The 22,917-nt window shown below is 39.9% G+C and overlaps 1 protein-coding gene across 3 annotated transcripts in view; it reads left to right on the top strand.

Annotated features, from left to right (window-relative positions):
• NTRK2 (neurotrophic receptor tyrosine kinase 2) overlaps window positions 1-22,917 on the top strand; it is a 314,432-nt gene that overhangs the window by 82,966 nt on the left and 208,549 nt on the right. For all 3 annotated transcript variants that reach the window (XM_073633556.1, XM_073633562.1, XM_073633547.1), the window contains 2 exons: window positions 11,737-11,840; window positions 12,890-12,989. In XM_073633556.1, the coding sequence (XP_073489657.1) occupies window positions 11,737-11,840; window positions 12,890-12,989 (204 nt within the window). The remainder of the gene's footprint in view (window positions 1-11,736; window positions 11,841-12,889; window positions 12,990-22,917) is intronic.

Here is a 22,917-nt window from a genome sequence, read left to right as displayed (position 1 = left end):
TGCAGCTTCCAAGCGAGTCGCACTGCACTGTGTGAATAGTCTGTAGCCTGCTGGAAGCTGTGACATATTCCTGAAGGCTGCAGGCAGGGAAGGAGGGATGGGGTGCTGAAATTCAAGTAAAATAGGCTAGGCGATCTGCTGTCACCAGAAAAAATAATTCCAAAAGAAGAAGGGGGGACATGAAGCGGAACTTCCCCTTTAGGAGGAAAAGCTTTGCCAATGTGTAAAAAAATTGCTGTCAAAATGTAACTAAGTGTATTATATCAATAAACAAATGCCCTTCCTATATGCCTCCTGAGATCCAATGTTTTCACCATAAGGCTCTGCCATATTGCTCTCCCCCGGCTGCATTTACTCACAGTCTAAGAGCAGAGATCAGAGCTTCTCCCCTGCCCATGGAGAGCCAGATCATTACCAGTACTGAGGTGAGGTCCATTCATTGGTCTTCCTGGTGGTCTATGGTGAGATTAGAGTATTGATATCCATATCTGTGCATTGATCAGCATACCTTTGGCGGAGTGGTTTTATCTGCTTGTGATGATCGCTGTTTCTATCATTTGACCATCCACTGTGCAAATCCCTTTGATTTAGGGTAAAAGTGAGTACTATTGGGTGTTGGTGATAGCTTTTTCTATCCAGCATACCAGTATTCATCTCAAGAAGTGTTTTGGCGAGTCGCACTGCGCTGTGTGAATAGTCTGTAGCCTGCTGGAAGCTGTGACATATTCCTGAAGTCTGCAGGCAAGGAAGGGGGGATGGGGTGCTGAAATTCAAGTAAAATAGACTAGGCGATCTGCTGCCACCAGAAAAAAAAAAGTTCCAAAAGAAGAAGGGGGGACATGAAGGGAAACTTCCCCTTTAGGAGGAAAAGCTTTGCCAATGTGTAAAAAAATTGCTGTCAAAATGTAACTAAGTGTATTATATCAATAAACAAATGCCCTACCTATATGCCTCCTGAGATCCAATGTTTTCACCATTAGGCTCTGCCATATTGCTCTCACCCGGCTGCATTTACCCACAGTCTAAGAGCAGAGATCAGAGGTTCTCCCCTGCCCATGGAGAGCCAGACCATTACCAGTACTGAGGTGAGGTCCATTCATTGGTCTTCCTGGTGGTCTATGGTGAGATTAGTGTATTGATATCCATATCTGTGCATTGATCAGCATACCTTTGGCGGAGTGGTTTTATCTGCTTGTGATGATCGCTGTTTCTATCATTTGACCATCCACTGTGCAAATCCCTTTGATTTAGGGTAAGAGTGAGTACTATTGGGTGTTGGTGATAGCTTTTTCTATCCAGCATACCAGTATTCATCTCAAGAAGTGTTTTGGCAAGTCACACTGCGCTGTGTAAATAGTCTGTAGCCTGCTGGAAGCTGTGACATATTCCTGAAGGCTGCAGGCAGGGAAGGGGGGATGGGGTGCTGAAATTCAAGTAAAATAGACTAGGCGATCTGCTGCCACCAGAAAAAAAAAGTTCCAAAAGAGGAAGGGGGGACATGAAGGGGAACTTCCCCTTTAGGAGGAAAAGCTTTGCCAATGTGTAAAAAAATTGCTGTCAAAATGTAACAAAGTGTATTATATCAATAAACAAATGCCCTTCCTATATGCCTCCTGAGATCCAATGTTTTCACCATTAGGCTCTGCCATATTGCTCTCACCCGGCTGCATTTACCCACAGTCTAAGAGCAGAGATCAGAGGTTCTCCCCTGCCCATGGAGAGCCAGACCATTGCCAGTACTGAGGTGAGGTCCATTCATTGGTCTTCCTGGTGGTCTATGGCGAGATTAGAGTATTGATATCCATATCTGTGCATTGATCAGCATACCTTTGGCGGAGTGGTTTTATCTGCATGTGATGATCGCTGTTTCTATCATTTGACCATCCACTGTGCAAATCCCTTTGATTTAGGGTAAGAGTGAGTACTATTGGGTGTTGGTGATAACTTTTTCTATCCAGCATACCAGTATTCATCTCAAGAAGTGTTTTGGCTCTTCAGGAACTTTAAATTACTTATTGGACGTTTATTTAATAAGCGCTGCACCTCTTCATGTTCTCTGCCATATTGCTATTTGCACAGCGTAGAGAAGGATAACGTAGGCCAGTAATGGGGAACCTTGGCACCCCAGATGTTTTGGAAGTACATTTCCCTTGATGCTCAACTACACTGCAGATTGCATAAGCATCATGGGAAATGTAGTCTCAAAACATCTGGGGTGCCAAGGTTCGCCATCACTGACCTAGGCTATTAGCAATAGCTTACCCATCAAAGACACCTTTACTCTTTCTATGACAGCAGGATTCGTAAGCCAGTACCTGGAAGGGAGAGATAGGTTACCATGCATTTTTATTATACTTGGGCTGTAACTTTTGGGAAACAAAGGAGTGGGTTTGAAACAGCTGGTGGAGCAGACTGTGAAAGTACAATTTTGCTTATATGTTTGGAGAAGTGAAAGGTTCACTTTAATAAGGCAAAAAACTTTGTGCAAAGCACAGTATCCTATAGTAACCAGGAATCAGCTTTTATAATTCTAAATGCTCAGTAATGATAAATGGTAAAATCTTGGATGCTGTTGGTTATTGCACTTTTCACATTGTCATTTCTCTTTTTTTTTTATTTTGGACTGATCAGTAGTATGCATAATTTGGTGTCATACTGCACTCGCTTAAAATAAATTGGCCTCTTATGTCTGACAAGTGTATTTATCAGGGCTTTTTTTTCTCAGAGAGTAGGTGCAGGAACTCCCCCCTTATGAGTCATCCTTCGTCTCTGCCCCCCTACCCACCTCTGAACACTGTCTCTTGGCTCCACCCCCTACCCACCTCCCAGTACCGCTCCTTTTAGAGAGTACAGAACCAAGTATGCTACTAAATTGTATGGAATTTGATAGACCCCACCCAAGCAGCAACAGACCCCACCATGGCAACAATTGATCCCCCTACACACAACGACAGACCTCCACCCAGCAACAATGGACCCCCCGCAACAAAATACCACCCCAGCAACAATAGACCCCCACAAAAAAAATAGATCCCCAGTGACAATAGATCCCCCAGCAGTCAGCATCAATTGACCCTCCAGCACACCTTGTCATAGAACACATTCAGTGCTGGAGGTGGTGGAACTGCGTTCCCCCACATTCCCACTAAAAAAAATCCCTGGTATTTATTCTCATTCCTTTGCCTATAAACATGTGATGTCTAAAGTATTATTAAATCCTCAGCGTTTTTAGCTTAATACATTAAGCATAGTAACATGAACATTCCCCAGTAAACTATGTGTTAAAATTCTTACCCCAGCACTTGCAGTTTACAACGTTTTAATGCTGCTGGCTCCTGCTTCCCTGCTTCTCAGTTTTCACAGGAAAGGGTTAACAGTTGACAGTTTGTTAGCTTGGTGAAGGTAATAAGGTGGGGGGAGGGGGTGGGGTGGGGGCAGGGGAGTGCCCCGCCAATCTAGGCTGTGTGTTTCTATTGATGCACACTGTGTGGTGAGACACAACACTAGTCCTTGCATACAAGGTTAACTCCATAGGATGCAGCAAGAAAAACGAGTCACCCTGCAGCAGTGATAGCACCAGCTTAAACTGAAACAGAGGCAAAGATGTAAAGATAAAGAGGCTGCATACTCAATAGGTTTAAAAAAGAACTCCAGGCATTAAAAAAAAACATTCTCCCATGTCGTGGGGCTGTGCCTGCACTGCATGGGTTAACTGCTTGTTTTTGTCTAGGGGATTTCAGAGTGCAGATATACTTACCTAATACTCTGATCCTCCGAGCACAAGACTGGTCCCTGCTGCTCCTGCCACCCCGCACAGTAGCCGTCTTGTGAATGGACTGTTTCTGATGTCATCACGCCCATAGGCTCTGGACATCAGCATGGCAGGAACAGTCCACCTCTGGACATGGGGAGTGGGTTTTCCGGAGGATCAAAGAATTGGGTAAGTATACCCTTTCGGTGCGCCCCTAGACAAAATAAGCAGGTAACCCATGTAGTGGGGCTGTGAGAAATGAAAAAAATGCATGAAGCGCTGCTTTAAATGACCTGCTGAAAGTGTCTAAAATACTGAGGGTTTAAATTGCTTTAAGCTGGAAATCGACATTCATTTTCTCTGATTCTAGTGATTTAACTGTGTCTGGATAGTAAATAGAGTAGTGTGCACAGAATGACTACAAAAGTCAATCTCATGGCTGGTGAAAGGTTGAAAATGTATTAAAGAATCTCCTTACTTAATGTACATCTAGAATGGTCAGGAATAGAGAGGAAACCTTCTAAAGGATTAAATATAATGTGACTTTAGGTATACTTTAAAGTAGGAGGACTTCAAGAAAAAGTGAGATGCTAAAATTAATGATTTATATCTTTAAACTTTGTTATAAAACTAAAAACTTACTAAATACTTTATTTTAACATAACTCATAGGGGTGCACTTTGCAAGTACAGATGCACTCTTTTTTTTCTTAAAAAAGTAAATGTAAATGTGAAGAATACCCAATCAGGTACAAGGGGAAAAAAAAAAAAAAAAACATTTTTGCTGGTTTATGTTTCGATGATAGGGGAATCAACAGAGCTTAACCACATTTGCTAAGCTCTGAGCAAAATGAGTGCAGCAGTGCTTGCAAGGTGCACAGTCTATTTGCCTTTAGTAAATCAACCCAATAGTAGCAAAGTGTCTCTATATGTAGTCTATAATAACTGTATATGATTTTAGGAACATCCAGGTTATTTGGAAGTCTATATAATAGTGTCAGTTAAAAATTCTCAGGAACTTGAATAGAATGTATTTAGATAGAGTCTCACTGCAGACAGTGTAGTGCGTCTGTGGTGTGTTTTCTTAGGATTGTTCTTTTTTATTACTATTGGAATATCTAATATGTTAAAAAAAAAAACTATTGGCACAGTAAAAATTCTCATCTTGTAAAGCTTCAGCAGAAAGCATTTGTTCTACTGCTGGGAAATTTCGCTTCTGATCCAGCATAAATTTAATCCCAAGATATCAAGTTTGATTTGACATCAAAGTTAGTTTACTTCTATGGGCTAGAATGCCTTTTGAACACTGCTTTAGATAGTTTTCCAAGTTTCTGTTAATTGAAATTAATATGAAACATGAAAGGGGTTTATGTGATGTTTGCTGTGTTTTCTTTGGTAATGTATATTAAAACATATAGCATTTAAAATAATTGTAAAGGTATTTTTTTTTAATAACAAAATCATACTTAACTGCCCTGTGCAATGGTTTTGCACAAAGCAGCCCCGATTCTCTTCTTGGGTCCTCCGCTGGCACTTCTGGCTCCTCCTAATCTATGCCACCATAGGAAGCCGCTTCCTATAGGGGCAAATGCGTGATCCCGAGCCAGGCTGTGTGTTTGTCTATAGACACACACAGCGTGGCTCGGCCCTTCCCCCTCCACTTTGCCACTGGATTTGATTGACAGCAGTGGGAGCCAATGAATCCCACTGCTCTCACTGAGTCCAATGAGGAGAGAGAGAGCAGCACTGCTGCTCTCGGGCACAGCGCTGGATCGAGATCAGGCTCACGTAAGTATCTGGGGAGCTGGCAATACCTTGATGTAGAGAATGCATTAAGTTAAAAAAAAACTTCAGCCTTTACATTAATGGCTTTGTTGCCCTGGTATACCTTTTTGAATACTGTTTCAGTGGTCTGCACACAGGTTTATAGAAAGGTGAGTTAAAGTAGACTTGCCACAAATTTTGCAATCCTGGCTTTGCTTTATATAGAGTTTCAAATACATTTTTGGATATTTATCCACATGTGATCAAATGATCCGTGTGTCACCAATTTTTTTTTCTTTGTTCTCCATTCTCTCTTTTCCAGCTGCCACCATCTTTCATCTGACTTCCTTTTGGGTCAGAAGACACAAAAGTAAACTCTGGCAATAAGCCAGTATTTACTCAGGAGAGGCAGAAAATATTTATCTGTTCCATTTAGAGCAATAAGGTAAAAGCTAAGTTCATGCTAGTCTATTAACTGGTATATTCCACTAAAACTATCTTTGTTTTTTTTTTAGAAGATATTTATTTACACTGGATAATTACATGTTCAGTTTTTGGCATAGGCGCGTCCAATGATTTGGGAAATAATTTTTTCCCAAAGTTTTTTTTTTGTATCTTAAAAGACCAGCATATCACTGTGTATGAAACAAAGCAACAAAGCTCTCAGTGATCCCCTTTTTTGAGTGTATGCTTCAAAGAGCAACTTGGGCTAATACTCATTTGGGGCCCTGAAATAATCCACTGAGCCAATCAGTATAAGTCAGGTAGACTATGGCAGACAGCATAATAGACACTCTTTAGCTTTAGCTCTTTAAAAAAATGAATCCCTACATCTGTGCCTGCACCCTCTGTCATGTGAAAACAGCTCTAGCTTTAAAAGTAAGATCAATATAAAACAACACAGCAAAAACAGCTGTTAAACCTGTTATGCAATATGTTTATGTACAATGCCAACAAAAATGTGAATTTCTATATTTTAGCCCATATTTTATTATGTAAATAAAAACAGACGTTTATCAATATGCTGTATCTGAAAATTGTATAAATGCCCTGACAAAAAATTCAGCTAGGTATAGCGCTTTATATACCATGAGGAAGTCATAATCTCATTCCTAGGGCATTGCGATTAGACGGGGCATGACAAAAATGTTAAAATGTATAGATTTTGATAGCCCTTGCCTATCTTATATCCTTATTCTGTTCTTCCCTGTAAACTGGCGGATACATTTAGTAAGATAATCACAGGGGGTTGCAAGGAATGTTGAAAGAAGTCAGGGTCTTCCTAGTTTATGAAACATAAAGCCATCTTGATTTCTCATGATTGGTGGTCTTTGCGGTGGAAAAGTACATACAGTATCTCACAAAAGTATTTTATTATATCTTTAAACCGCCGGCAACAAAAGTGAGTACACCACTAAGTGAAAATGTCCAAATTGGGCCCAAAGTGTCAATATTTTATGTGGCCACCATTATTTTCCAGCACTGCCTTAACCCTCTTGGGCATGAAGTTCATGAGAGCGTCACAGGTTGCCACTGGAGTCCTCTTCCACTCCTCCATGACAACATCACAGAGCTGGTGGATGTTAGAGACCTTCCGTTTGAGAATGCCCCACAGATTCTCAATAGGGTTTAGGTCTGGAGACATGCTTGGCCAGTCCATCACCTATACCCTCAGCTTCTTTAGCAAGGCAGTGGTCGTCTTGGATATGTGTTTGGAGTCGTTATCATGTACTGTCCTGTGGCCCAGTCTCCGAAGGGAGGGGATCATGCTCTGCTTCAGTATGTCACAGTACATGTTGGCATTCATGGTTCCCTCAATGAACTGTAGCTCAACAGTGGCGGCAGTACTCATGCAGCCCCAGACCATGACACTCCCACCACAATGCTGGACTGTAGGCAAGACACACTTGTCTTTGTACTCCTCACCAGGTTGCCGCAACACATGCTTGACACCATCTGAACCAAATAAGTTAATCTTGGTCTCATCAGACCACGGGACATGGTTCCAGTAATCCACGTCCTTAGTCTGGTTGTCTTCAGCAAACTGCAGGCTTTCTTGTGCACCATCTTTAGAAGAGGCTTCCTTCTGGGACAACAGCCATGCAGACTAATTTGATGCAGTGTGCGGCATATGGTCTGGGAAAACGGCTAATTGGATCCAATTTGGACATTTTCACTTAGGAGTGTACTCACTTTTGTTGCCAGCGGTTTAGACATTAATGGCTGTGTGTTGAGTTATTCTGAGCAGGAAATTTACACTGTTGTACAAGCTGTACACTCACTACTTTACATTGTAGTAAAGTGTAATTTCTTCAGTGTTATATAGTTACATAGTTACATAGTAAGATTGAATAAAGACACCAGTCCATCCAGTTCAACCTGGGTGAGCACCCACAATTGTCCCCATCCCTGCACATTGCATCCCATCCCCTATATATATATTTTTTTTTATATATATTTAGGGTACCCATGTAGCACCATCAATCTACGCAGCGCTCCACACACGTCCCCAAGGGGTCTGCAATCTAAGGTCCCCGACTTACACCCATACACCAGGGCCAATTTTTGGACAGAAGCCAATAAATCTACCAGCATATCTTTGGAGTGTGGGAGGAAACCGGACCCACACAGGCACAGGGAGAACATGCAAACTCCAGGCAGGTAGTGTCGTGGTTGGGATTCGAACCAGCGACTCTATTGCTGCAAGGTGAGAGTGCTAACCACTACACCACTGTGCTGCCAAAGTGTTGTCACATGAAAAGTTATAATAAAATATTTACAAAAATGTGAGGGGCGTACTCACTTTTGTGAGAAACTGTAGTTCAAGGAGAAAAACTCAAGTGAGTATCATCATTCAGGTGTGCCTAGGATGCATGATATCTTTATGCAGTTTATGTAGACTTAAACAAAAAAATTGAAATAGTCATTTCCATCTTGTTATGGTATTCATGAAAGGGAGTAAATCTCTATTAAAAAGTGAATTATTGCTCCTTTGATACCCCAAGAGCTTCAAACTGAACCTGTGCTTGGTCCATGCAGCTAAACTTATCACCTTTCCTTCACTTCCCACCTCTCCGTTTGACTTCTGGGGCCCTGTGATGGGACTCATTACCTTTCCTCCTATGTAACAACATTGTTCTTTAGTGATTGGTCTCTGAGGCATCCAGTCCTTTCACAGTGGGCAGGAGAGAGTTCTCAGCCCTATGTAGGCTCCAAGAGGTGAGCTCACACAGGACATCCTCTCTTAGGCTGGCCATATAGTATTCAATTTTCTTGTACAATTTTCCATTAGATTTACCAAAACTATATAATAGGAGGTCAAACCTAAACACGTTAAATTTTGTGTGTAATCAGCAGGCTCTTGCACTAAATAGTTGAAGGTAAATCTAAAGTAAATTGAATATGAAAATTGTGTAATGTATAGCCAGCCTTATTCTTATGGTCGGAGTGGTGGGTTAGCAAAGGGTAGTTAATGATGTGTAGTTGGGAAAGATAGCAGCCAAGTAAATCTGTTGCTTTGCCCAGTATGGAGAAAACACATGTTATCCTAAAGGCAGTGTTTAATGGCATATCTGACAATTTAGCTGTGGCTAAAAAAAACATTAAGGACTTATAAAATGTACCCCCTGTGTGTAATTTTGATTTCTTGTTAGTCTTCCTTTAAACTTTCTTTGGACACTCACAGTTACCTTTATGGAATTTAAAATAGCATGTACTTTTTAGAAAGGTGACTTTTTCCTGTTTTTTTTGTGTGCATATACCCTTCTCATCATTGCTTAATTTAGCATTTGTTTGCTTTTTATTGCTCCCTGCTTTTTCCTGTTTTCATACAAAAATTGCTCACCCCCTACCATTTTCATTGCTCAGCACTGTCCCAGAGTGCTTTTGGGCAGTCAGTGTCTTGTTAGTGTCTGAGTAATGTTCACCTGTCTCTGTATCATGTAAATGCTTACACCTTTTGCTCCCATAAAAGAATATTGTTTTGAACTTGTACCACTATGCAGGTATTCTCTACATTTGTCATGCAACGCAGAATGTCATAGTGGCTATTAGCACTGAATAAAAACTCTTCCTGAGCTTCTAGGAAAGATAACTCTATTGATAAAAATGTTCCAGGGAAAAATATTTGCTTTCATTTTGTTTTTAGTGAAAGTGGAGCAACCCTTTAAATGTGTTTATTAGAATAATTCTTCAGACTTTGGAAGGTTAAACAAATTGTCATCATGGCAGCAACCCCAAAATCATTGCACTGTACCATCATCAATGCTTTACAGATCCTTAATGTACCCTTGGGAGCATTTGTATCCCTTCATTGGATTTTAAAAGCCATCCACTGTACTTTAGTTCATGCTTTTGCCTCAGAAAAAGTCTAGATTTTGTTTGGCTACATTTGGAACCTTGCCTGTTGTCAAACTACTTTCTCATAGACACAGTGGAATAAATTATATAAATGCATCATGACATTAAAGCATAATGATTTACAGTTTTCCATTTGTGCTAGGACATAAGTGTTTATTGCGTATTTTATTCCTCCCTTTCAATGCTGTTCAGACTTGTGCATTGTAAACTGAGCAGTGAGCACATAACATTAAGTAAGTCTCTTCCAGATATGTCATGAAAGGTATATTGTCAGATACAATTCAGCATGTAATCTGGTGTTCTCTTTAAATTGTATACATGCAGTGACTGACTAACCCACACAGTGCAATAACTCATTAATATTGACTATTTTTTTTTATTATACGTTGTTTTTCACAAAAAAGTTCTCCTCTGTACATACTGAAATGCACCAGTTACTAGTCAATCCCAATTAACGGCCACTGATTTTACTTGTTGTAGGCAATCTGTTTGATTTTGGTAGTATCAGCCGAGCCAAGCATGTCATTAGAGATGACCATTAATATGGATATACATAAAATATTTTATAGTATATTCCCTCTTGTACCATCCTAAGCTACTGAATTGTCTTCCCTCCATAACTAGTTTTAAACATATGCACAGTTTTTAGCTTTGAAAGAGTCACGCATTCATTTACAGACTCTTTCAAGTAGTAGTGAACCCTCAGCAATTTTTAGCTTGAAGGGGTAGCTTGGGATTGTTAAAAAACAAACCTACATGCTCACCTCCATGCTGCAGCATCGATGTGGTGCTGCAGATGTCCCTCACTGGCACGAAGCCTGAGAACTGAGCGATCACATGACAGCTGTTTGCTCAGTTCTTGGCCAGCTCTAAGCAGAGAGCGGTGACTGTCAGTCACTGCTCTCTGCTCTGTCTCTCCAGCGCTCACTGGAGCGCTAGGCTGGGGAAAGGGCAAAAATGTACTAGCTTTGGCTCTTAGCCAGCTACCAATTAGCATCTGGGTGGATCCCAACAATATGGTTTTAGATCCTTCTAGAGCCTGAATCTCTGCAAAGTCAGCCCACAGTAGACCTTAGCCCACTGTCTGCTGATTCTCTGTCCCATTAGAGCACAAGTAAGTGCACTCATGTAAAGCTTTAGTCTTACTTCTCTTTTAAAAAACTGAGCGCAATCAAATAAACATTACCCAGTAAATTATGTGTTAAAATTCCTACCCCAAAGTTTGCAGTTTAAAATTTTCAATGTTGTTGGCTCTTGCTCTCTGTGCTGCTTCCCTGGACTTCTTGGCTTTACAGGAAAGAGTTAACAGTGGGCAGTGAATTCTCCAGCAGGTCTGTTAGCTTTGATAAGGATGAGGAAGGGAGGAACAGGGGAGTGCCTTACCATCCTAAGCCATATGGCTGTGTGTTTCTATTGGTGCACACTGGGTAGGAAGGCACAACTATAGTCCCTGTATGCAAGAAAATAGGATGCTGCAAGAAAAAGGTGACATACTGAAATAGGAAACCTGGGGCAGTGGCCATGGCACCAGCTTAATCAGGAACATAGCCAAGGATTAGAAGATAAAGAAGCTGCATACTTAGTAAATGATTCAATCAGCTGGTGAAAGTACTAAAAACTGAGGGTTTAATATCACTTTACCTTTCTAGTGTATTATTTAAGTGTCACAAATATTCTGTAGATGAATGGTAATAAACTTTGTAAATGTGAGATATGTGTATAGTATGTACAGTGCCATGAACAATACAGTTCATTGTTCCAATCCAATGTATCCATCCAATGTAACTGATGCTGCTAAATGTACTGCAATTATTGAGTAGTGTTGTATTCTAACAGTAACTTTCCCACTCTCTCTGTTTTAAGATTACGAGACAACTTCTAATGATATTGGGGGAACCAGCACAGACAATAGCAATGGAGTCACTTCTACAGATGTCTCTAATGAAGGGAATGAAGACAGCATTACAGTATGTGTAAACTAAGACATTTTTATGTGTTATTCTGTATGTGTCACAGAACAACACATTTCAGGGTTTAGGTTAGAAACCCTAGAAGTGTTTGCCCAATCCTGCAGCAGCCTCCAAAACCCCACTGTCATGGCCGAATGCCAGACTGCTCTGACAAGTCTTTGAATCTTCTCTTGGTAATGTTTGAGCTTCCTGCTAAACCTCACAATATTGGCCTATCACTATAATAAGCAGCCTTGCTGGCCAATAGGATTACAAATGAGGCTATAAGATATGGACAATGTTTTTCGGGAAGTACTAAAGCTTTGCCTGTCATAAGAGCCTGAGATTTGGCTGTGGACCGGGAGGTTTTGGAGGTTGCTGCAGAAATATGGAAGGTGTAGGAAACACAACCTAGCTGCTAAGTAGTTCAGTTTTATACATGATGTAGCGCAACACTCCATCCCACTCCCTGTTATGTGCATCATGGTGATTCTGATACAAACCTGCTGGTGAATGTGAGAAACTTACTTAGGGTTCCTTGCTTCCAATGCTAAGTTCATTTTCATAGTCAATCCCTTTCATTCTTGCCTTTGGAATTTGTATGTGGTTGGTGATGTATGCAGCATAGAGGGAGAGAGAGGTAGTTGCTTGAGGAGGCGCATCAGCACTGCACTCCTACTGCTCCAGTATAGAAGTGTACATGCTTAGACTTGTTTTAGGTCTATACATTATGCTGGATTATCTCATTTACATGAGTACCTTTAGGTTTGATAGAGCATAGCAGTGTAAAAATGTCATCAGAAATAATATAATTTTATCAACAACTTTCTGTTAGCCAACAGTTCTAGAAAAAATTACACCAAGAGGAATTATTTTTTTATTTAAGTTACTACTAATAATAATAATGTAAATGCCAACGTGTTAGCATATTCATTATTTTATCATGTGATCTGTATATAATTAGCATTGTAATGTAGTATTTAAAAAAATGAATTCAGCTGGTCAAGATTTGGATTATTTTTCAGTTGTGGAAATCTGCATTGTTTACATTTTGTTTTGTTTTGCAGGTTTATGTGGTTGTTGGTATTGCAGCATTGGTATGCACTGGTCTGGTTATAATGCTGGTCATCTTAAAGTTTGGAAGACATTCCAAGTTTGGATTAAAAGGTAGGAAGCACTGGTATTTAGAACTATTTTCTCTAAAGGTTGTCTTGAAATTCTGATTACAATTTCTTTTGCTATCTGCAATGCAGTAAACTTAATTTGCTTGTTTGGCACTATACAAATAGCAGGGTCTATGATATTTAATATTCTATGGCTTTGGTTAACTCAGTATGTTTATTCATTTTTATGGATATTTTTTGGTGCTTTACTCATGCATACAAATAAAACAAGTTATACAATTTTCCAAATTGACAGTACAATGGTGTATGCTGTTAACCTTGTTACTCATTAATCCTTAATGTTATGTATTATAGCTTGTGTTGATGGGTTTTGGTTTACTTCAGATGGGTCTTGCATTCATATACAAGTCTATGGGAATGCAAAAGCCACTTGAAGAAGGTCAATTGCAAGTCAAAAATGTTTGTCATTGAAGTCTGAATGATCGCAGTGTCAAATTAATTCCTTGACATGTGTCCAAAGCCTGTTCACATACTGTAGGTCCTAAGCCTTGTATTCTCGTCATTGAGACTAAGCTTGTCTCCTAGTACATAATAATTCAATGTTGGCAGCCTTTCAACGGACAGCATGACTGCTATAGCAGCCAATGAGTAGCGTGAGGGGCGTAAATGGTCTTGCATCTAGTTCATTGCCCTTTACGATTGAAGCTTCCTCTAAGATCCTTGACAGCAGAGACAAATACATTGTTTACTAGTATGACATGGGGCTGGTTTGTCTTAGGTCATAAATGTTGTAATATCTGCAGTAAGCACTCAGGTCCATAGCTTTGTTGTTGGGTTCTGTTGTACAAGTTTTAATAACCTGCACCATATTTCAGTGCAGTGACAAGTTAGTATGCTGCTTTTTCCCTTCCAAAAGAATACCTAACTCTCAAACATTAATGTGTAACTGAAGGCCACACTCTTTTTTTTTGTAGTTTTGGATAGAGTGGAGAGGGATTAGAACACCTGTCAGTTTTTATTGCTTTCTGTGCCCCTGTTAGGGAGATTCACCCTCTTTATTTATCCTGTTTACCGTTATTAGTGAAAGTAAAAGAAAATCCAAAATTTTGGGTTGACATCAGAACAATAACAGAGCAGAAATCTTCCAATGGGAACTAAAGTTCTGGTGACCTGGGTGACACCCCGGGATTCTCTCACTTCTTGTTTTGGCTATGGGACAGGAAGTAAAGGGAAATCTTCCTTATGAGACACAGATGGCAATCAAAAATAACTGAGAGGGGTTATAACCCGTCCTTGAAATAAAAAAATATATATTTTGCCTTTTCCTATTGCACTGTTCTATAGATTATACATTATGTTTTATTGGAGATAGTCAAACTACAAATATATTATTTTCACACTTCTCCAAATTCCAAACTTTGCTTTGTTTTGACATTTCTTTTTCCGGAAACAACCTCCATCCTTAACTTTGGCGTGCCTATTCAGCATATGACATACAATTAGCTAGTTATACAACCCTGAAGCAATGACGCTGTCCCAGGCCTCAGCTGTCAGTGGTCAATTAGAGCATTGTATACTGTGGAATGTACACAACTCTCTCCCGAGTGACAGTTCCTTATTGCACAGCCCACTCTTGTTCACTGCAGCACAGATGTCAAGTAGACTTTGCCGAGAGGTGCCTCCAGGTATATCAGAGGTCTCTCTGTTTACCTAGACTGGTGAGATCTGAATTAGCTTAAAGATGTTAGGACTTCATATTTCACTTACATGTTTCCATATTGCTTTTCCGACATATTTGACAAATGCCTAATTACTTTGTTTGCTTTATATTTTTACTAATTGTAATGGACTACAGTGATATCATTTAATTTACTTTTACTTTAGTGGGCTAAAAGATATCATTGCTACTTTTCAACACACAGATTCCTGCTCTTTTATAAAGTAATGCGTTATTGCTTATTTTGCTACTGTGCTTTATTTTATTATATCTTTTTTTAACTTGCACCAGTAGACTTTGCCTAAACCTGTTATAGTTTTCAGAGTGAAACCAGGAAGCAACTGAAGAAATGTAAAAAAAAAAGTTTAAAACAAATAAAAATTTACTATACCCTAATATCCACATACTAATGCTAGCAGCATAAGTATTAAAAATAGTTAATGTTGATTAGTTAAAATTTTAACATAAACGGTTTAATATACTATAAGCCTAATGTACTCATAGGCACGATCATCTGCTGCTTATGACAACCTTTAGTTATATTAGTAGCATATGCCAAAAATATTACCTTCATGAAAATGAAGTAATCAGATCTAGTAATAGCACAAAGTGTTGCAATGGTGTGGAAAGTATGATGACCCATATACAACAGGTTAGATTTTATAGTTCAGCTTAAAGTGATACTAAAGGCTTTTTTTTTCTTTAATAACGAACATGTTATACTTACCTGCTCTGTGTAAGTGTTTTGCACAAAGCAGTCCTGATCCTCCTCTTCTCGGGTTCCCCCGCTGAAGCTCTGGGCTCCTTCCCCTGCCAATTGCCCACCATAGCAAGCGGCTTGCTATGAGGGCACTCATGCCTGCTCGACCCCCGCTCTGTGTGTCCTGCTCCCTCCTTACTGACTGTGAGTGACAGAAGTGGAAGCCTATGGCTCTCGTTGATGCCTCTGAGCCAATGAGGCAGAGAGCCAGGAAAGCAACCGTGCTCGTGCACATCGCTGGATCAAGATCGAGCTTGGATAAGTATTGGGAGGCTGCAGGGGGATCTGCATACTGAAGGTTTTTTACCTTCATGTCACACTTGTGGAATGGCCCCGAACTTCAGTACTTAAAAATCTCCATATTTTTTTACAGTTTACATGTTTAGAGTTACAGAGGAGGTCTAGTGCTAGTATTATTGCTCTCGCTCTAATGTTCACGGTGTATGTAACCTGTGTGTATCTGGCTCTGATACTAGATACTACTGATACTACTGACCTCACATCTCTGAGCGGTGCCTTTGGATAGTTATACTAGATGTGTTTAAATATACTGTAGATCTTGATTTTGCTGTGATGCTGTATAAAGATGGTTCCTGGCGATGAAATATTAGTGCAACAATTACAACTATTGAAAACTGAAATCATTAAAACAATCCAGTGAAGATGGTTTATGTACTGCTTCCATCTCACTAAAGTCGCCACGATGGTTAAATTTGCTTGATTATGTTAAGTGTGCTTTAGTACAGATAATTCTGCACTTGATCATCCTCTGGCTGTGTGACATATCTAGATATATACTGTGTTTGTAAGGAACAGTGTTTGGCATATCTCCCAGTTACTCAGTGTCTTCATAACATGGTTACTGTACAAAACTAAAGACAATCTACAGATTTCATGGATATTATTGCAACCATAGAAATTCCTTTGGCGTGCTGTGTTTTTCTACCCCTTTTTTCTTAAAGGAAAAAATATACTCCCCTCAAAATAGTCCTCTCTTCAAAATCAGACAAGTAATTGGAAATTGGGAAAATCACTGGCTAAGTGGACTTTGTGGCTTTACTGTGCGAGAAGCTACAAGAGGTTAAAGGCTCATCTAATCTCTTGTAAGGTGACAGTTGTCGTCAACATCTACATTTTGTTGGAAACAAACTATAGGGAGGTAGTCAAATTTTTACAACATCAGATAGCTCTTAGACCCCTTTCACACTGAGCGACCCTGGGCATCAGCAGTAAAGCGGTGCTATTTTTAGCGCCGCTTTACCGTCGTTTTAGCGGCGCTATTCGGCCCCGCTAGCGGCCTAAAAGGGGTTAAATCCGCCCGCAAAACACAGCTGCAGCGGCGCTTTGCCGGCGATATAGCAGTGCTGTTTTCAATGGGCAGGGGCGCTTTAGGAGCGGTGAGTTCACCGCTCCTAATGCGCTCCAAAGAAGCTGCTGGCAGGACTTTTTCTGACGCCCTGCCAGCGCACCGCTCCTGTTTGAAAGCCCTCGGGCTTTCACACTGGAGTGAATGGAGCCGTTGTTTAACCTCCCTGGCGGTATGATTATTTCATATTTTTGATGCTGAAAGCGGTACAATTATTTTGCATGGAAATGTGGCGTTTTATATTGTAGGCCTGTAATTTTTAGGAATAACTCACTTAAATCTGTCCAAACAAGAGTCTAGTAGACATCCCGGGTATGATAAAGTTTGAAACACAAAATCATAAATTATAATATAATAAATAATTATAAATAATTATACCAAATAATAATATAATAATAATAAAAATTATTCAATAATGTAATCAAATCAAAAACACTGAAATTTGCTCAGTTGCAGAATTGTTGCTGTAACTACTTTTCAGTGTTTGATGACGGATCTCCCCACAAATCACTATCGCTCAATTCTGCAAGTGATTCTAATTTATTATTGCAGTTTTCTAGCTGATCTGAAACCCCTTTTGATGTAAAGGGATGGTTTTGGTTGTTATGGACAATCTCCAGTTTTCAGGCAGAAAGAACAGTTTTTATAATATAAAACTGCATGCAGGACACTGGAGAAACCACTAGGGACAAAAGGGATGTGAAATAATTTCATACAGTAATGTAATCTGTAAGATTACAGTGTACTGTATGTATTGTGTGTGTTTCACTTTTTGAATTTAGTGCCGTTCTCCATCCCCGTGCGTCGCAACGCTTGCAGGGAATGGAGCCCGGCTCCGTGATGACTCGAGCGGAAGACGAGTTGCTCACACTGCGGGGAGACATCGCAGGATCCAGGGGACAAGGTAAATAAGCTCTTCCTGGATCTTGCGATGAGATCCCGAGTCTGGCTCGGGGTTACCGCTTTTGGTTCTGAAATTCCACCCCGAGCCAGACTCGGGAATACCGCCAGGGAGGTTAAGGGTGCTTTGCAGGCGCTATTTATAATGCTATAGCGCCTGCAAAGCGCCTCAGTGTGAAAGGGGTCTCATACTACAGCAGTCAGCTGTTTCTGCTTCTTTACTGTCATATCAAGCTTATGGGGTTGATTTACTAACTGCTTATTTCACTTGACAAGGAAGTTTCCCTTTGCATTGGTAATTTATCTCAGAACTTAGTGAATGTGGTAGAGTTTCATTTAGCAAAGACTACCCAATTACGTGCAAGGACAAAAACATTAAAACAGCCTAACTAGTTCAGTATATCCACTAAACAGCATATTTACTTGCACATAACTGAATGAGGGAAGTCAGCAGAGTTTTATCTCATTCACTAAGCTCCTTGGAAAGATTCCCTTGCAAAGTGAACGGCCTATTTGCCTTTAGTAAAGCAACTTCTGTGTGTCAGTGGCAAAAGATAAGTGTCACTTAAAGGAGTTGTAAACCCTCGAGATTTTTGTAAACCTTCTGTAGTGCAGCAGCCCCCCAGAGCCCCCCTTTAACTTACCTGAACCCTATCGTTCCATCAATGGGGACGAGCACAGCAGCTCCAGCCGCTGTCTCGGGTCCTCATTGGATAGATTGATAGCAGCGCAGCCATTGGCTCCCGCTGCTGTCAATCAGATCCAGTGACACAGGAGTCAGGAGGCGGGGCCGAGTCCTGCTGTCTGTGTCAATGGACCCAGCAGCAGAACTCGGGAGCGCGCCTGCACGGGTGTCCCCTTGGAATGTGGTTCTCCAAGGGGGCACTCGATGTGGAGAGGAGCCAGGAGCGCCACTGGGGGATCCCAGAAGAGGAGGATCGGGGCCACACTGTGCAAAACCCTTGCACAGAGGAGGTAAGTATAACATGTTTGTTAGGTTTTGATTTAGTAACCTAACTTTTTATCTGTTAGTCTATCTATCCTCTGTATCTACTGTATGCGTTCCAATTAGATTTTTGGGCATTAGAAAGGATTTTTAGAATGAAAAAAAAAAGAATAAATAAATTAGAAAGCTAAACATTTATTATATATTACTACCAGCTACAACCAATGCATAGGCAAATACATCGGCTACACAGCATAAATAAGTTTACAAATCAGAGTTATAGAAACTCCAGTGACTGCAGTTACAACAACAGTAACTATGGGAGGAGGAAAACACTAAACATTCAGCATTCAGCAAGATTAACAGGTGCTTCCATTCTCTTAGGAAGATCTCCAGGTTTCTGGAATGATGTAATAGCCCATACACACGATCCGCAAATCGGACGACAGATCGTCCGACTTTTTTCGCTTAAGAGTCGCAAGTAGATATTGAATAGGTTACTAAAGTCACGAAAATTCTCGTACGACAGAAAAAAAAAAATCGGAAGTCATGTCATGTGTTGTAATGTATTTGTATTGTATTTTCGGACGATAACTGTACTGAATAAATGAAAATCGTACGTTCTGGTATCGTATGAGGAAAATTTTCGTGCTTGTCGGATCGAATAATATTGGATGAATTGTCGTGATCGGCTCTCGAAAACTCTGTACTAACGATCCTATTATTGTATGATCACGTCGAAAGCGGTATTTTTCATCCGATCAGATCGTGTGTGCCAGATCATACGATTTTCGTTTAGTCAGTACAGTTGTCATCCCTAAATACAAATACATTACAACAAATGACATCACTTCTGATTTTTTTTTCTGTCGTACAAGAATTTTCAGGACTTTAGTAACCTATTCAATTTCTACTTGCGACTATTAAGCGAAAAAAGTCAGACGATCTTTCGTCCGATTTTCGGATCGTGTGTACGGGCCATTAGGCATGTAACTGAAATTTAGAATCGATTGACAACAAGAAATAGGAGTAACAGTTTGTCCATGTCTATTTTTTTGCCCAGTACTATAATTCAAATGACTTAGCATTTGTGATGCAATAGCAACAGGGGTGCATTTCCAATTAAAATGTGTTTTGCAGAGAAATGGCACAATTGCCTGGTTCTCTTTTGAAAAGCAACAAGGTTTATTTAGAATTTAATTTATAGAGCATAAATGTTTAAATCTTTGTATATATTAGTGCTGTGATTAATAATGTATTTTATTTCATTTATTTATATATTTAAATTAAAAACATACTGTACCATTGAAAAGTAACATGTTACAATGTTTTAACTGCAGTATTCTAATTTGCATTTAAATTGTATTTATTTAAGAGCCCTAATAACTTTTAGCTATAATATGCTAGTGTGCATAACATATTTTCACATTATGGCAGACTTACCAAAGAACAGGATTTCCTTCAGCGCTTCCATTCTTTGCTTTTATCTTTTCCTGGTCTTATTTTGGGTTTGGAGTCTTTGGCTGCTTGATTGTAGTTACTTCATATCGACAAACAATCCTCCTGAGACTGTATATTGAGCTGCACATGCATATTGACCTTGTGCTTCAGCTCAGGGTCCCAAAAGTTGGTAGCAAATCCAAGAGTCCATTACCAGGCTTTGGAGTTGCTCTATCGCCCCTGCCCTTGTTCACGTAGGTTCGGAGGGTGGGGTAAAGTCCCCAGCTGCCAATCTGCCCAATCATATTGTGACTTCATCACCTCTCTCCTCTCCAAGGCTCTTTGTCCAATCAAGGGGCAGGGAGGAGAGGGATCCAGGGTGGTAGCCATTATGCTCAGACTGAGGGGCTCCCAACCATACTTGGATATCTTTTGATGAAAAAATGGAGAGAGAATGCAGCACTAACTGAATCATCAATGTGTGCAGTGAGTGCACAGTTGGCCGCTCAGCCTTGGGTCTCATGTACACTGCGTACACTACACACATTAAGGACACGTCACTGATCCAACTTAACTATGAAATAATGCCTTCTAGGGGAACAAGTCCATCAAACACAGAATCAAAACCCTAATGCAACAAATAGGTTAGGAGGTAAGCTACACTAAAGTTGACAGGCAGTGTACAAAGGTATTCAAGGTACTGAAATACTATGCGGTATCATCATTGATTGTCTCCTTGATACTGGGGTGTATTTATAAAGGTTGAAATGTCATATTCACCCAAAATATCCTGTACATTCACCAATGAACCAATCATTATTAATAAGCATATTCACTGTCGTTATTCACTAGTAATTTGACCTCTTTCAAAAGAATATGTCAGCATCTGGATTTCTTCTACTTTACTTGTTACCATATGGTTTTCATAACATTTACCATATTTATTATACAGCAAATACTACATTTGCTGTAGAGATTCAACTTTTACCATATTTTAAAGTTTATGTTCAATATATTGCTCTTTTCACCTAAGTCCACATTGTCTGCATATCTGCACCACTCTGTTATCTAAGACCACATTAGCTGATGTTCTTTTAGGTGTGCCTTCTGCAGCATATACCATTCAGTTCTTTAGATATAGGTAAATGTTTTTTGGCAAAAGTGGGCAAATCCAGGCCAAATGTGTAATCCATTCTTTTTTCCTAAAAGGTTGCTAATGTCGTTACTTTGAGGCTGGGTTCACACTATTGCAAATTGGAAATTGGATGTGGGTTTCCCCACATCTCCAATTTGCATAGCAGGAGATTGTGACCGGCTCTCTATGGAGCCAGTCACACATCTCCAGAGCGGCTCCGGTGCGAATTGCACAGGAGTCCTGTGCATCTTTTGGTCCATTTCAGGTCTGAATTCAGCCAAAAATTTGGGGTGAAATTGGACCTGAACCGGTAAATGGAGATGCACTGGACCCCCTGCTGCGAGCTGCTCCATGTCCTAGTGTGAACCCAGCCTGAATACTTGTATACAATGTACATAACTCAGAATGCTCCCAGAATGGTTGAATAAACACTACAGGTTCAGTTGAGCCCATTTAACTTGGAATCATTGTGATCATCATGGGGAGGCATCGGGAGGATTTAGTTTTTGCCCATGCTGGATGTTGTGACTCAAGGTTCACAACAACCTTCAGCCATTGGACTTGCGTGCTTGGAACCACAGAACCAAGAAGTGACATTGATACCATTCTTTTTTTCTCCTAGGAGGAGGAGAGGGAAAAATTTTTACCCTTGCCAGTAATGTAATTATTTACCTTTTCCATTACTGTCATCCTGTATGAAGACCTTTGAATGTACAGTAAATGCAGTACTGTTTTGTGCAATAGTTGCCCTTGAATTGGAGCTTGCTGTTCCTGCTATCCTTGGTTTGTCAATAGCTAAACTCTTGCTGTCATCACTCTATAGTTGCCCCAGTAACTACTCAGCTCACATAGCATTGCCTGAGTAATCTATCATCCATCGGTGCTAGGTCTTTGCTGGACACAGTGGACAGCACTTGATGTTTTACTTTACAAGGGTACTGGTCATTAATTGCACTGGGGAATTAGCTTATTTTTTAACTCACGAGACCAGGTTTGAGTATAGCTTATATAACATTCCCTTTTATTTGTGTGTCTGGTGCCAGCTCTTTGGAGAATAGCTGAATTAAATGATTGTGGCACACATATTATGCTTTTATTGTTCAAATACATTGTAAGTGCCATAATTAGAATAGGGTTATAATTTCCCAATTCCCTTTGGGATTAATAAAGTATTCTGTAATCTGTTCTGTTCAAAGAGCACACGTCAAAGTAAGCGCCCATATACCAAACATTTGATCTTTTAACCAAACCTTCTCTGATAAAGTTACTTCGATTGCATACTATATAGCCAGCAAAACTTCATTGTATATATATATATATATATATATATATATATATATATATATATATATATATCAGTAGAGTTTCTCTAATGTCACTTTACAGCCAGATAACATGAATAGGTGCATGAAAAATATCATGACTTATTGCAATGCAGCATTAAGTTATATATATTTTTTTTTTTCATTTTATTCCTTGACATCATACCAGCTATCTTACTTTTTTGTCCACAAGATTTATTTGTCTGAATGTCTCCATCTCCCCATTGTGTGCCGGAGAGAACATAATAGTAGCCATGAGACTTTTTATCATTTGTGTGATCTATCTGATTTATTTCCTTCTTATTATCACTTAAACAGACCATCTAGTCTGTAAAAGGAAGAGAAGGGGTAGGAAGTGCAGAATGTACCCCAGAGACTTACAGCC

The sequence above is a fragment of the Aquarana catesbeiana genome, linkage group LG01, assembly GCF_042186555.1.
Source record: "Aquarana catesbeiana isolate 2022-GZ linkage group LG01, ASM4218655v1, whole genome shotgun sequence".
Lineage (NCBI taxonomy): Eukaryota > Metazoa > Chordata > Amphibia > Anura > Ranidae > Aquarana > Aquarana catesbeiana.
The sequence above is the reverse complement of the archived record's forward strand: the minus strand, read 5'-3'. Positions and strand labels throughout refer to the sequence as shown.